Source organism: Eucyclogobius newberryi, unplaced genomic scaffold (assembly GCF_026437365.1).
Source record: "Eucyclogobius newberryi isolate DKJ021-1_F unplaced genomic scaffold, fEucNew1.0.hap1 SCAF_19, whole genome shotgun sequence".
Lineage (NCBI taxonomy): Eukaryota > Metazoa > Chordata > Actinopteri > Gobiiformes > Gobiidae > Eucyclogobius > Eucyclogobius newberryi.
The window spans coordinates 26,912,029-26,928,359 of record NW_027315823.1 but is presented as its reverse complement, the minus strand read 5'-3'; the positions used below and the strand labels follow the sequence as shown (position 1 = coordinate 26,928,359).

The window sequence follows — 16,331 nt, the reverse complement described above, 5'->3', positions numbered from 1 at the left end:
AACATGTTCAATACTGACCTTCTTTATGAACATGTGCAATACTGACATGTCTTTATGAACATGTGCAATACGGACATGCCTTTGCCCCTCGCGCTTGTTTCTCCAGGTGAAGTCTTTGCAGTGACACGTCGGCGCTAGGACCCGCGCGCGCCTCTCCCGTCTGCAGCCGCCACACGAAAGGTGCAACTGCGACGAGAGTTTGTCCAAAGTTCTCCGCGCAGAACCTTTTAAAAGCTTCAGATCTCTCTCCCAAACGAACCCGCCGCTGTTCCCTTTGACTTGACCCGAATCAATCCACGCTGGCCACGTTCACGTTTTGCGCCGGTTTGTCGTGCGTGATCTTCCCGAAAACACCTGCGTGATTCAGTCAGGTAACTCACCCATGAAGAAGGAAGTCCTTGAGTGAAAGGTAAGGCCTCGATAATAAATCCTCTACTTTCCTCTGCGTCCAAAGGCTCTTCACGAGCAGAAATGTTGGCTTTTGACTGCGCCCACGTTTAAAGAATTGAGTGTTCTGGGTTTATAGTGTGCGTGATTCATCCACGCGTGTTGTGCCTCTCTCCCAACGACCGGAACTCGGCCGCACAAGGACAGTTTCCACCGCAGTCCCACCTTTTTCCATCTTGTGGAGTTTAGACATCGAGATGAAGACATATTTTCAATGGATTGGACAGTTTTGATCATGTTTGTGACAGGTGTTTCCCCCGGGACAGGTGGACACGCCCTTGTGTGTGCAACTGTCCCAAAGGCTTCAGTGTCACTCACTGCACAGACACATGGCAAAAGCAGGTTTATTACTGTTATGGGACATTGCATTCCTGAGTTAATTAAGTGCATTTATTGTTCCAGTTTGATAAAAATGTACTTTGCATAGACTGTCACCATAATTACTATATGTACTTATTGTTTAGTATATGAAAGCAGGGTAGTTTTGGGGACTCAGTATTGATGTTTTTGAGGTTTGATGTCAAATGATGAGATTTTCGCTGTAGAGAGTGTGAAAAGTCACTTCAATGACTCAGTGTTGACTCATTTTTTGCAGCTTTTGTACTGGTCATTTAGAAACTGGTTTACTGGGATTATTCTGCTATTGGGTTTTTGTGTCAGCAGGAACTAGAGTATAGGCAAAGGGTCTGGGACGATTAATCAACTGATCCTAGTCGAAATATTAAAGATAATGATAATATAATATAAAACATAATTGTTGTTGTAGTTTGGTTGTTTGTATCTGGACTTGACTGTCTCTAAAATGCTCACACAAAGACCTTTTTATGACAAAGACAATGAGGAATTATTCAATCAAAATGTCAAAAACAAATGAACAATTTCTCATTTTTATCATTAATACAGTTTATTTGTAGATATTGTCTTTCTAGAAGCCTTCAGAGAGCATAGTTTAACCTTCAATTTGGTTAAAAGTGTATTCAAAAAGTCTCGGTGAACGATAGAAGTTAGTTTTTAGCCCTAATGTGCTTATTTTTTATCATATTTATCTTTGCAAAACATTAATCATTCACATATGAATTATCAGGCAATATAAAACAAGTAATATAAAACATCAGCAGAATAGAACATTTAAATGGTTTGGATTTAGTTCCTTTTCAACATGCTTTTTACGTTTTGCTTGGATACTTGACATAAACTACATTAAATAATTGTGCAAGTCGATTAACATCACTTAAATCTGCCACGGCAAACACAAAGAGTGATTTTGTTATCTACAGTTCATTAGCTTTTGTCATGTTTGCCTGATAATGCAGAAACCGTGAGCGACGCCCGGAGACTTTAGCCCACTCTCATCAATATTTGGTGAGCTCATTGTTCTGAACCCAGCGTTTTTATCTGAAGAGCCTGGAAACTCTGCCCACATAAAAACAAAAAACTACATCAAAATCACCACCGCATCGCCATGACAACAATGAGTAATTCGGAGCGCCACAAAAAGCAATTAAGTGCATAAGTGTAAAGGCTCAGTCACTCGCACAACTCCAGATAAGTCACTCCATGTTTGTGGTCCAGATACGTCTCATCTTCCACGCTATCGAAATGTTAAAGAGGCACTATGTCACTTTTCTGTCTGTCATGCATTTATTCAATTACAGGAGATTTCATTGATAAAAAAACATGCCTTCTTAGCGTGTGTACATAGACCCATGTTGTATGCGACTTTACACTTTAAGTCTGATTTGTAAAAAGACAACTTGACTTGAAAATGTGCAGCTTTAAAGCCGCGCAAGAGCCCAAAAACTATTTAATGTGAATATGAAGAACGTGCCAAAGAAAGTAAGTTCTACACAGACTAAAAAGACTGTTTCAGGTCCAGGAGTCGGTGCATTGTCGACTTGTTAGTCACATGATCATTGGTCATTTGACACAAATCAGTACTTTATATAGCACGTGATTACGACTGTGCTGATCCGCAAAAAGAGGCTAAAGTGGGCGGGGCAGAATAAGGTGAATAGGGTGTGCGTTGTATGTCTTTCGCTTCCTCTTGTTTACACAAATTGTTCCGCAAACTATTCTTTCCAATCCTATAACTTGCTACTAGCGTGTTTTGTATATTATCTCTCTTTGATGATGATCTTGTTTGCCTTTTTTGGTGATGTTCTTGTTTCCCGTCCACTTTGTGCTGTTAATTGTCTTTCTCTGTCGTGTTCCTTCTTTCGTTTTCAAACATCTATGTTGGACAGACCTAAATTATTGGCATATTGTACAAATACATTTCTGTCAAAATGTTCAAAGGTGGAATGACATTCATAAAATGTAATTCCAAAAATGTAAGGTCACAACTTATTCTTTTAGGAATGGCCTAACAAGTTGTCAAAGTTGTGTAGCTTAAAACCACCGTCACTCTGACATTTAAGTTTTTTGGTCTATGGTTTTTAAACATTGTCAAAATTTCAGTCAAAACTGTTTCAATTGTATGGCATCTTAAATCGTGGAACTTAACTTTGAACACTGCAAAAACAGTTCTGTTGTGAAATGTTCCGAGAGGGAGGAAAGTACAAGCATCTTGAATGACCAAAGGTTTCATGCACCACAGGCTGAGAGAAAGTCTGAGGGAACTACACGGACCATGATCCTTTGCTTCATTTACGGGATTTGCCGCCAACATGAAATTACAGCTTTACATGCATTTTTAAAATTAATTTGAGGCTAAACAATTTTGGAAAAAATACAGAATTGGGATCGCGATTTAAGTTTCAAGTTGGGATTTCCTTTTCTGACTGCCGAGTTTTTAAACTTGAGCAGCTTTTATACATAATAAGTCTTGATATTTTGCTGTGAAGAATCTCTTGCCTAAAATAAAATCAAGAACACCTTTAGATGTGAACATTTGCAACACCTGCAATTTTGATACTGATGCCATTCATTTTGACCCGGCTCAGAAAAAATAAACCTGCAGAATAAAGTCTAAAGTCTAATAATGTAACACTTGGATACCAGCCGCCATAAAACACCAAAGAAGAAGAAAATAAACCTGCTATAATAATAAGTGCATGATCATTCTGTATGTGATGTTTGGATATTGTCACTCTAAGTTCATCCTCACGTTGTTGTAGGCTGGTGTTGAATGAAGCGGATACATTTCTGTGCCTTCTTTTACAATGACTCATGAGTGTGACTGCTTTACATGTTTAAACACGCCTCTCGATGGCCTTCTCACTGGCCTCATTTAGGCATTCCCTAACTTTATTTAGTCATTCCCTAACTTTATCCTCAAGCAAAAATGTCTTTCATTATTCAGGATTCAGGATTATTAAGGATTAAACTGTTATCAACAGCCGTCTTCTGAATAATGTAAACCAAATAAACAAAGAAAAGTGGTTATGCAGCTCTGTAAATGGTTGGTTTGGAGACTGAGGAAAAGGCCCCATATACAATAGTGATTCCACAGTGATTATAGAAACATAATGATGCACGAGCGGGAGAGGCGAGTGCAGCGATGGGTCAGGAAGATTAGAGGCAGGTGCTCGTCAAAGATCCAAAGATCCAAAGTACCAAGTTGTTGATGAGCAAAACGAGAGGAGGAGATCCGAGGACGTCCGAGGACGTCCGAGGACGTCCGAGGACGTCCGAGGACGTCCGAGGACGTCCGAGGACGTACAGATCCGAGGACGTCCGAGGACGTACAGATCCGAGGACGTCCGAGGACGTCCGAGGACGTACAGATCCGAGGACGTACAGATCCGAGGACGTCCGAGGACGTCCGAGGACGTACAGATCCGAGGACGTCCGAGGACGTACAGATCCGAGGACGTCCGAGGACGTACAGATCCGAGGACATCCGAGGAGATCTAGATCCGAGGAGATCCGAGGCACTCTGACATTGAAATAAAAGTGCTTTATTGGGACATTCCGATGCATTTTGATTACGTGCTTTGTTTAATATTACCATCTGGCCTTATACTACTTGTAATGGATCAATTCATTCAAAAGATTATTCAGGAGAAAACTCATTTTGTGTTTTTATAGGTAATTTCTTTCAGTATCGATACTTGTTCAAATTCTTATTTTGATGATAGTTTTATCGTTTTAGTGTCTGGTATCTATACTTTTGGCAATCCTAATGCATTAATCCTCCATTGGGGCACTCGTGTGTCTACTCGAGTATATGGAAAGTGGAAGACTGGTTTATTTTGTATCATTTGAACCTGACTGAGCTTTAACTGGACAGCACCGCTAATGTCCTTTAGTCATATGGTGCAAAATACATTTACTTCAGTCAATGATGGAAAGTGACAAAGTATTAAAGTAGAAGTGCTGTACTTAAGTAAGATCCTTCAGTATCTGTATCATGCAATAATTCTCAAATTCGGTGTGAAATACATTTAAATTTTCACCTCAAAAGTTTATTTTTAAACAGATACTTCAATACTGATACTTTTCCTTGAGTAATTATTTTGTTACTGTATTTCTTCAAAATTTGGAGCCACCATTTGAAGTGTTTAAAAGATGAACCCTTCTTTGGTTTGTATTTTTAGCATTGAAATTAGGATTACACAATATTATAAATGACCCATGTGCAATAAACCTGTGAAGTACTGTGATATTGCAATAATGTGACATTTGAATACACGCTAACACTTATAATAACACTATAATAACTACACTTTGACTCATAAACCTACACATCAACTAATTGTTTATTGAGAATAATTCAGGCTTAGTAACTGCTTAACTCTAACCCTTACTCTTTAAGTAATTACTAAGCCTGAATTATTCTTAATAAAGAGATGAGGCGTAGTTATTGTAAATCATTCTCTATAATCCATTAGCTCATTGTTAATTAAGTCTTTGTTAATGCTTTCCGAAGTCTAACAAGATGTAGTTATTATAAAGTGCATCTGACATGTCTGGATCTTGGTGCTTTTGCGATATATTCCGTTTGTTGCGATATCGATTATGGCTTTAGCCAATATTATGATATTGATACTTTTGCCATGTATTGCGCTGCCCTAGTTGAAATCTTAAACCCTCTAATTTGTGGATCAATAAAGTCTGTCTCTGTCTGGTCTCCGCTACAGGATGTGCTCCAGTGCCGGCATCTGCAGGAGCAGCAGCCGCTCCCGCTCGGCCAGCTCGGGGGCCACCGGCTCAGGGGCCCACTATGCCCTGTGTGCCCTGGGCGTGGGTCTCATCGCCCTGGGCATCGTCATGATCGTGTGGACCGTCATACCTTTAGACGGAGAGAACCAGGAGACCGCCGCGGCTGCCAACTCCACAGTGCCCGCGGATAACGATGATGAGGAGAAGAAGGACCGGACACAGTCTTCATCTGTGGCGATGGTGCTGGTGGGGGTTGGAGCCACCATGCTGTTTCTGTCCATCTGCCTGGGAGTGAGGAGCAAGAGGAGAGCCAGGAACCAGCCAGTACAGACAGGTGTCCTCCCCGTCATGGCGCATGTGGCCGGAGAGCAGGAAGAGCCGTGAGTCACTGCCTTCTGCTCCAGACTTATTTAGACTTTACCGACCACACTGTTACTATGCACGTGGACAGACTCGATCTACTGATGTAACAATGGACACGACCGCACATAGACCCAAACTGTTACACAATTTATTTGAACAAACTTATGAACAGAAATCTATGAAACAAATAGATTATATCCTTAAAGATTTTTTTTTGTTTCATTCTCCCCAGAGAAGTAGAAATTTGTGACAAAATGAGACTGCTGTGCCCTGTCTGCATCTAATAATAAAGTATTTTGTCTCTAAAAGCCAGTGGTCAGCGCTGTAAGCCCCGCTCTGATTGGCTGAACGTTGGTGTTTTGCTGAAAATGAGTGGATACTAATATGAACGATGTAGATTTAAATAACACATCCTCCTCAGCATTAAGTAGTAGTTATTTTGAAATATGACAATTAGTGGTATTTATAATATAGAAACTACCAGTCTTTAACCTGTAATGCAAGTATATTTTGTTATTATGGAACAGTTATTTTGTATGAACAAAAATTTAACTAGGGAAGTCAAGATTGTTCGGTTAACCAGTAATCATGATTATTCAGGTCACAATATAATTGTAAGAACTAAAGAATAATTTTGACTAAATAAATAAAAAATAGACTTAAATGCAAAGTGTTTTCTAATCAAACTGGTCACATAATTGCGGAATGGATTAGACAACGTGAATGAAAGTGGATTAAGGATTTGTTTAGTCGGTAAATTATCGTTGCAGTTTGATGTTTCTTTTCATAACAATCAAAGAAAATACTCAAATCTGATATTGTGTAATCCCTAAATGTAACGTATTTGACGCAGTTGCATCTGGTGAACCTGAGCGTAAACCTTCTGTCCGCAGAGCTCCAGACCCAGCCACGTTCAGCGTCCCGAGTTACGAGGAGGCGGTGGGCAGCGGGAACTACCCGGTCCGCCAGAGCAACCTCCGCAACAGCATGACCCACCTCCCCTCCTACGAGGACATCATCGCCGCGGTCGAAAATGAAGGAGCGGAACCTACAACGACCATCGCCACCAACAACAACCACCCCCCCACAGAGGAGACGCCCCTGAACGGCCCCGCCCCGGCCCAGGACACCGCCGAGACCCAAGGCGAAGTTCCCGAAAGAAACCCCTCTCTGCCCACTCGGAGCAGCAGCAGGGTCAGCCGACTGTTCCAGCCTCTGCGCGTGCGCAGGATCAAATCGGACAAACTTCACCTGAAGGACTTCCGCCTCCAAATCCGCACTCCCACCACAAATCCGGTCACCATCGAACCCATTACGCCTCCGCCGGGATACGAGAACAAGATGCCGGAGCTGAACCAGAGTTGAATCACTGGTCAGCAGTGAAGAAAATTCCATTCAATTACGTTTTGTAATGTAAGTTTTGTCCTCTAAGGATGAAAATAGATGGACATTTTAAAAGACCCATTTCAAGGTGGCTGTTGTGTTTGTTAAATGTGTTTGGGAAGCTGCAGCTGCTCCCGAAAGGAAACTATTTCAAGTAAAACTCTTTGTGCATGTTTTATCTATTTATTTTGTGCCATGTAAACGGATGTATTTGGTTTGGTGCTGGGATTTATGACCTAGTATCACACACTGAGGGTGATCGTGCAGCACCAGGGGAACCGTGATCCTGATCCAGGGGAACCGTGATCGGGAACCGTGATCCTGATCCAGGGGAACCGTGATCCTGATCCAGGGGAACCGTGATCGGGAACCGTGATCCTGATCCAGGGGAACCGTGATCCTGATCCAGGGGAACCGTGATCCTGATCCAGGGGAACCGTGATCCTGATCCAGGTTTGGTTTTGGAGACTGAAGAACAGGGGCAAATAGACCCTCCACAGTGAAGGGTCTGGCTCGGGTCACAGTCTGAAAACAGGACCGTCCTGTTGTTAAGCAACTGTTTTAAACTCAAATATATAATTATTACGATGTGTATTTGGACTGATGAGGCCCCAGTCTTTAAATGATCAGGAAGACTAATCAATACATAATAGCTATTATTAAACAAACACTAATTTTAATTGTGCAGGTGACATAAAGTATTTTGCCTTTTAATTGATGTTGAATGATAATTGATGAAAGTAATTAACCAAATGTCTTTGTGCTTTTTAGTGTGTGCTGACTGTAATTACAGGAAATATAAGATTGTGGTAAAGACTGTACTTTAATGTATGTTCATGGGTCTGTATGAATGTTGTTTTTCTACACTGTGTATATTTTAAAGGGTTTAGTCATATTATTCTAGGCTTATTCAATCAAACAAGTCTGTTGAAATACTTGGGAACAGACCTTATTTTTTACAAGTTTATATTTATTAGGATGTAACTGCATTTTCATTAATAAACAACATGTGACTTTGTTGTGTGTCATGTTAATTCAATCCAATTTAGTTTTGTAACGACCAAAATCACAACAGCGATTGCTTCTGAGAGCGACAGTGGAAAACAGATTCCCCTGTCCTTAGACAAATGTCCCAGCTTCCCCTGTCCTTAGACAAATGTCCCAGCTTCCCCTGTCCTTAGACAAATGTCCCAGCTTCCCCTGTCCTTAGACAAATGTCCCAGTTTCCCCTGTCCTTAGACAAATGTCCCAGCTTCCCCTGTCCTTTGACAAATGTCCCAGCATCCCCTGTCCTTAGACACATGTCCCAGCATCCCCTGTCCTTAGACAAATGTCCCAGCATCCCCTGTCCTTAGACAAATGTCCCAGCTTCCCCTGTCCTTAGACAAATGTCCAAGCATCCCCTGTCCTTAGACAAATGTCCCAGCTTCCCCTGTCCTTTGACAAATGTCCCAGCTTCCCCTCTCCTTAGACAAATGTCCAAGCCTCCCCTGTCCTTAGACAAAGGTCCCAGCATCCCCTGTCCTTAGACAAATGTCCCAGCTTCCCCTGTCCTTTGACAAATGTCCCAGCATCCCCTGTCCTTAGACAAATGTCCCAGCTTCCCCTGTCCTTTGACAAATGTCCCAGCACCCCCTGTCCTTAGACAAATGTCCCAGCTTCCCCTGTCCTTTGACAAATGTCCCAGCATCCCCTGTCCTTAGACACATGTCCCAGCATCCCCTGTCCTTAGACAAATGTCCCAGCATCCCCTGTCCTTAAACAAATGTCCCAGCTTCCCCTGTCCTTAGACAAATGTCCCAGCTTCCCCTGTCCTTAGACAAATGTCCAAGCATCCCCTGTCCTTAGACAAATGTCCCAGTATCCCCTGTCCTTTGACAAATGTCCCAGCATCCCCTGTCCTTAGACAAATGTCCAAGCTTCCCCTGTCCTTAGACAAATGTCCCAGCATCCCCTGTCCTTAGCCAAATGTCCCAGCATCCCCTGTCCTTAGACAAATGTCCAAGCATCCCCTGCCCTTAGACAAATGTCCCAGCTTTAGCCTGTTCTTTGACAAATGTCCCAGCATCCCCTGTCCTTAGACAAATGTCCCAGCTTCCCCTGTCCTTAGACAAATGTCCAAGCATCCCCTGTCCTTAGACAAATGTCCCAGCTTCCCCTGTCCTTTGACAAATGTCCCAGCTTCCCCTCTCCTTAGACAAATGTCCAAGCCTCCCCTGTCCTTAGACAAAGGTCCCAGCATCCCCTGTCCTTAGACAAATGTCCCAGCTTCCCCTGTCCTTAGACAAATGTCCCAGCTTCCCCTGTCCTTAGACAAATGTCCCAGCATCCCCTGTCCTTAGACACATGTCCCAGCTTCCCCTGTCCTTTGACAAATGTCCCAGCTTTAGCCTGTTCTTTGACAAATGTCCCAGCATCCCCTGTCCTTAGACAAATGTCCCAGCTTCCCCTGTCCTTAGACAAATGTCCCAGCATCCCCTGTCCTTAGCCAAATGTCCCAGCATCCCCTGTCCTTAGACAAATGTCCAAGCATCCCCTGCCCTTAGACAAATGTCCCAGCTTTAGCCTGTTCTTTGACAAATGTCCCAGCATCCCCTGTCCTTAGACAAATGTCCCAGCTTCCCCTGTCCTTAGACAAATGTCCAAGCATCCCCTGTCCTTAGACAAATGTCCCAGCTTCCCCTGTCCTTTGACAAATGTCCCAGCTTCCCCTCTCCTTAGACAAATGTCCAAGCCTCCCCTGTCCTTAGACAAAGGTCCCAGCATCCCCTGTCCTTAGACAAATGTCCCAGCTTCCCCTGTCCTTAGACAAATGTCCCAGCTTCCCCTGTCCTTAGACAAATGTCCCAGTATCCCCTGTCCTTTGACAAATGTCCCAGCTTCCCCTGTCCTTTGACAAATGTCCCAGCTTCCCCTGTCCTTTGACAAATGTCCCCGCTTCCCCTGTCCTTAGACAAATGTCCCAGCATCCCCTGTCCTTTGACAAATGTCCCAGCATCCCCTGTCCTTAGACAAATGTCCCAGCTTCCCCTGTCCTTTGACAAATGTTCCAGCTTCCCCTGTCCTTAGACAAATGTCCCAGCATCCCCTGTCCTTAGACACATGTCCCAGCTTCCCCTGTCCTTTGACAAATGTCCCAGCTTTAGCCTGTTCTTTGACAAATGTCCCAGCATCCCCTGTCCTTAGACAAATGTCCCAGCTTCCCCTGTCCTTAGACAAATGTCCCAGCTTCCCCTGTCCTTAGACAAATGTCCCAGTATCCCCTGTCCTTTGACAAATGTCCCAGCTTCCCCTGTCCTTTGACAAATGTCCCAGCTTCCCCTGTCCTTTGACAAATGTCCCCGCTTCCCCTGTCCTTAGACAAATGTCCCAGCATCCCCTGTCCTTTGACAAATGTCCCAGCATCCCCTGTCCTTAGACAAATGTCCCAGCTTCCCCTGTCCTTTGACAAATGTTCCAGCTTCCCCTGTCCTTAGACAAATGTCCCAGCATCCCCTGTCCTTAGACACATGTCCCAGCTTCCCCTGTCCTTTGACAAATGTCCCAGCTTTAGCCTGTTCTTTGACAAATGTCCCAGCATCCCCTGTCCTTAGACAAATGTCCCAGCTTCCCCTGTCCTTAGACAAATGTCCAAGCATCCCCTGTCCTTAGACAAATGTCCCAGCTTCCCCTGTCCTTTGACAAATGTCCCAGCTTCCCCTCTCCTTAGACAAATGTCCAAGCCTCCCCTGTCCTTAGACAAAGGTCCCAGCATCCCCTGTCCTTAGACAAATGTCCCAGCAGCCCCAGTCCTTAGACAAATGTCCCAGCTTCCCCTGTCCTTAGACAAATGTCCCAGCTTCCCCTGTCCTTAGACGAATGTCCCAGCATCCCCTGTCCTTAGCCAAATGTCCAAGCATCCCCTGTCCTTAGACAAATGTCCAAGCATCCCCTGCCCTTAGACAAATGTCCCAGCTTTCCCTGTCCTTTGACAAATGTCCCAGCATCCCCTGTCCTTAGACAAATGTCCCAGCATCCCCTGTCCTTAGACAAATGTCCCAGCATCCCCTGTCCTTAGACAAATGTCCAAGCATCCCCTGTCCTTAGACAAATGTCCCAGCATCCCCTGTCCTTAGACAAATGTCCCAGCATCCCCTGTCCTTAGACAAATGTCCTAGCTTCCCCTGTCCTTAGACAAATGTCCCAGCTTCCCCTGTCCTTAGACAAATGTCCAAGCATCCCCTGTCCTTAGACAAATGTCCCAGCTTCCCCTGTCCTTTGACAAATGTCCCAGCTTCCCCTGTCCTTAGACAAATGTCCCAGCATCCCCTGTCCTTAGACAAATGTCCTAGCTTCCCCTGTCCTTAGACACATGTCCCAGCTTCCCCTGTCCTTAGACAAATGTCCCAGCATCCCCTGTCCTTAGACAAATGTCCTAGCTTCCCCTGTCCTTAGACAAATGTCCCAGCTTCCCCTGTCCTTAGATAAATGTCCAAGCATCCCCTGTCCTTAGACAAATGTCCAAGCATCCCCTGTCCTTAGACAAATGTCCTAGCTTCCCCTGTCCTTAGACAAATGTCCAAGCATCCCCTGTCCTTAGACAAATGTCCCAGCTTCCCCTGTCCTTTGACAAATGTCCCAGCTTCCCCTGTCCTTAGACAAATGTCCCAGCATCCCCTGTCCTTAGACAAATGTCCTAGCTTCCCCTGTCCTTAGACAAATGTCCCAGCATCCCCTGTCCTTAGACAAATGTCCCAGCATCCCCTGTCCTCAGAGTTCCACAGAGAAGGAGAGATCCGACACTCAGACGTGCAGGCGATAGACAGTGGAGCTGGAATCACTCAGGAGGAGAACCAGTTCTTCAGGAGGAGAACCAGTTCTTCAGGAGGAGAACCAGTTCTTCAAGGCAGATGAGAAACCGTTCATCTGGAGTAGAGACTTCCTCTAGACAGTTGAGGAGCGTCTGGATCCACAGGTCATCGATGTGCCTGTCCCACTTCCCTCAGGAAATCGGAAAAGAAGAAGAAAAGGGAAAATATGTGAATAGCAATGAACAGATTACAAGTGAAATGAGATATTAAATATTGTATGATAGAATAAGTAGTCAGAAGCAGAGGATAACTGCCATACTTCCCCCAGCATAGTTGCTCCTAGGCCAGCGTAGCAGTGAAAACTATAGACGTATTAAAAAGAAAAGGTGGAAATGGAAATCAATTGCAGCAGCATCGAGAAGCACTTAAGTCTTGTGTCACCTGTGCTTCATGTTCTGTCGTTTTTATTTGAAAAAAGAAAAGAAAAGACACAAACTAAAGTCTGAGTTTTGCCTGTTTGTGTTTGGCTCCCTCTAGTGGTTTATAAACTTTCAGCTCAATGTAAAGTTCCTTGATTCGTTTCACGCGACAAAATATGAAATTATGATCAGCTGTGAATCCTGGACTGTTATAGCATTATAGCTGCTTGCGTCAATGTATTTACAGACTCATTTAATGATCCTCGTGTGTTTTATTCATTTCAAATGTGTAAACGTTCAGAATACATGTTAAAGTTCATAAATCACCTCGCTGTGACCGTGTGCTGTCGACACTAAACGCACTTTACAGTAAAAGTTTGGTTGTGGTTTAAACTTTTCTCGGGCTAAAACAACTTCTTCTGGGAAGCCTGAACAAACGGAGAGAGTTGTTCTTTTCTGTGTTTTAGAAGCTCCGGCTCGTCTGTATTTTCTTTAGCTCCACCCTGCGCTGCTTCAGATGGATTTAGCTTTTTTAATGTGCAGCTGCCATGGAGCAGAGGGAGGAGCAGCTCGCGCAGGGAAGAGCCAGCCCGGGGAGTCAGTCACATTCCTGGCTGGGATTCAATGACTGAACCAGACACAAACAAACAGGGAGAGAGAGGCTCACACACTGAGGAGACACACCGAGCCAGACGGCGCAGATAAGCCGTGTTTCAAGCGCACTTTGGAGCGCGTCAAACCCACACGAGCCGCCGATTGTGCTTTGGATACGCGACTTTGGGAACAGCAGTTGTCGACTTTGTTTTTTTGTTGTTTTTTTTCTTTCGCGAACAAGAAGAGCCGTGACTCCAGGAGCCTTGCGTTTTCTGAATGGACGCGCTGGGAAGCTTCTCCAGTGACATGGAAATGTGCGTTATTGAGCGTGTGGCCGGATGCTGAGGGCGACCGATCCGATCAGTCCATTTCTACCTTCGTTTTGACTTTTCAACTCTAGTTCTTCGAGCTAGCGAAACAAACATGGAGGCCGCCAGCTTCCAGCCTCATCCCGGACTTCAGCAAACTCTGCAGCAGTTCCACCTGAGCTCCATGCGCTCCCTGGGCGGACCGGCCGCCTTCTCCGCGCGCTGGAACCAGGACGCTCTCTACAAGAAAGACGGGAAACCCGCCGAGATGGTGCTCGCTCTGCCCGCGCAGACGCCCCCGGTCATGTCCGGGCCACTTTTCATCCCGTCCGACCGCTCCACGGAGCGCTGCGAGACGGTGCTGGAGCGCGAGCCCATCTCGTGCTTCGTGGTCGGCGGAGAGAAGCGTCTGTGCCTCCCGCAGATCCTCAACAGCGTCCTGAGAGACTTCTCCCTGCAGCAGATCAACTCCGTGTGCGACGACCTGCACATTTACTGCTCCCGCTGCACCGCGGACCAACTGGAGATCCTGAAAGTGGTGGGCATCCTGCCCTTCTCCGCGCCGTCCTGCGGGCTCATCACGCAGACGGACGCGGAGCGCCTTTGTAACGCGCTCATCTACGGAGGCTCGTACCCGCCGCACTGCAACAAGGAGCTGGGCTCTCTGGAGTTGGAGCGGACGGAGAAGAGCTTCAAAGTGTACCACGAGTGTTTCGGCCGCTGCAAAGGACTTTTTGTACCGGAGCTGTACAGCGGGCCCGGGGCCGCGTGCGTCCAGTGCTTGGACTGCAGACTCATGTTTCCTCCTCACAAGTTTGTGGTTCACAGCCACAAACGGCTGGAGAACCGGACAGTGCATTGGGGCTTCGACTCGGCCAACTGGCGGGCCTATGTGCTCCTAGACCTGGACTACACCGACAAGGAGGAGAAGAGCCTCCTGGAGCAGCTCCTCAAAGAGTTAAAGGGAAGATATGACCTGAGCAGCAAACTCTCCAATAAAGCCTGCAGAGTAAGTGAGCTCTCTTAACCTGTTATTACCTATCACTCATTGTCTGTGAGCACTGTTTGTTTGCTGCTGTGGATATTTCACCAGCCCCGGGCCTCTGCTACAGGATCCACATTCATTATCTTTCATTTCAGTGCACTTCCCTCTCATTAGCCACAGTCTGGGGGATGGAGTTTAGCCTGTGTCTTCCCAGTGTTTTTATTTACATCAGGCGCTCCCAGTGTCATGATGCTAATCATATGTCCTGGCTCTGCTCCTGTCATACACTCACCCCATATCTGTCTATCCTCTCTGAGTTCCCATCAGCCCCTGCCCCCGGGGTTACCCAAGGGCATCGGTCCCATGATAAATGAATCCTGATGATATGTTTTATTGGTGTGTGTGTGCATGGAGGGGGCAGGGACTCAAGGTGGGACTCTGGATAAGCTTTAATGAGGTTTGGGATATGGAAATGTGTCTTGGCCGGGATGGAATGTGTGGTGGGGGATAGAAACAAGGAATAATAACTATTTTATTATTGCGATATGATATAAAGTACTATTTTGACAAGGTGCAGAAATATTCCTGAAAGAGAACAAGTTTATTCTCTTTAGTCAATTACTACTTCTTAGTAATGACTCTATAACCTAAACAAAAACTAAACTAGGAAAAAACAAAACTATGGGGATGAGATTAAGTTTTTAATAATTAGACATAGACTTGGAAAATGTATCAAACTATAGATGATATTGTGAATGTTGTTTTGAACACATGCAAAATCTGAATATAAATATAGTTTATAGTAGAAAATGCTTAGAAAAGAATCACTTTTGAATCACAAAAGTGCAGAAGTCTCACATGATACGTGAGACTTCTGCACTTTTGTGGTTCATTTCACAGACATTTAACATTTGTCTGATAATTAAAACATCTACTACATGTTTAAGGACATGTTTTAACACATTCTATTGCATCCTCTGAATATCGTCACTGGAATCCCCCCAACACTACAACATATACATTGACTTGTGCTTTGGATGCTGCTACAGCTGGTATGTGCATAACTTCTTGCTCATTTGTGCGTCCCTGGTTTCCTGGTTTGGTTTATGCAAATGAAAGGACGGGTCAGATGGTGGTGGGACGTGATGCGTTGGCTGTGGGGGGTGAGCATGTCCCGGGAAACTCACTGGGGTCAGAGAGGTTTGGAGCTGGACAAAGGGACAGAGGCGACGGTGGCTGTTCCTTCGTCACACAGCAGCTGGTGTGTGGGACTCTGCTGATGACTGGACAAGTCATCTGTGCTGGAACAGTCTGGGCTGGTGACGCGAGGAGGGAGCGCTCCAAGACAAGGAACCCAAACGCTCCGGAAATCTGGGATAATAGGCAGCAGTGGTGCCAAAACGTTTATGTGCAGATTTAGGGCTGCTCGGTTATGGCAAAGCGTTATAATCGCAATCGTTTGGCTCATTACTGAAATCAAAATTATTTCAAACGATTACTTCTAAACAGTCAACATTAACCTTTAGATCTAATATGTTTGACCAGTAATGTTTTTTGAGACTGTGTAGATTAGAAAAATGTCTTTGCTCCAGATTTTGAACGGCAGAACGAGCGCACATGTCACATAATTGTGATTTCGACTGCAAGAAATTTGGAATTGATTAATTGAAATTTGATTAATTACACAGAATTACAATACAAAAACTAGATACTCATTTGCAAGTATTAATATTTAAAAGAAGTTTCATACGAAGAGGGTACAAAAGAATGAGGATAGGAAGCAATGTTTGAAAAAAAAAGAAAAGTAAAATAAATAATTTGTCAAGCCAAAATTGTGCAAGGCAGAAAAATAGGAAATTGTGAGGAAGTAGAGTGGAATGGACAAACGGACAGTGTGAATTAGACGAAAGATAAGAAAGGAGAACTTAAGTGTGTAAAA

At 44.6% G+C, this 16,331-nt stretch overlaps 2 protein-coding genes across 2 annotated transcripts in view; both read left to right on the top strand.

Moving 5' to 3' along the window:
• The first annotated feature begins 253 nt into the window (after positions 1–253).
• Positions 254–7,345, top strand: tmem51b (transmembrane protein 51b). Its single transcript, XM_072452529.1, has 3 exons — positions 254–409; positions 5,529–5,930; positions 6,807–7,345. The coding sequence occupies exons 2-3, from the start codon at positions 5,530–5,532 to the stop codon at positions 7,276–7,278; spliced, it is 873 nt and encodes a 290-aa protein (XP_072308630.1). The 5' UTR covers positions 254–409; position 5,529; the 3' UTR covers positions 7,279–7,345.
• A 5,755-nt stretch (positions 7,346–13,100) lies between these two features.
• Positions 13,101–16,331, top strand: part of skib (v-ski avian sarcoma viral oncogene homolog b) — a 55,720-nt gene continuing 52,489 nt past the window's right edge. The window contains exon 1 of the mRNA XM_072452506.1: positions 13,101–14,416. Coding sequence (XP_072308607.1) covers positions 13,523–14,416 — 894 coding nt within the window. The 5' untranslated portion in view covers positions 13,101–13,522. The remainder of the gene's footprint in view (positions 14,417–16,331) is intronic.

Excerpts from the sequence above, each read along its gene's own strand:
- tmem51b (XM_072452529.1), top strand. The coding sequence starts at position 5,530 with ATGTGCTCCAGTGCCGGCATCTGCAGGAGCAGCAGCCGCTCCCGCTCG. Across the intron at positions 5,931-6,806 it reads GCCGGAGAGCAGGAAGAGCC|AGCTCCAGACCCAGCCACGT; the intron begins GTGAGTCACTGC and ends TTCTGTCCGCAG.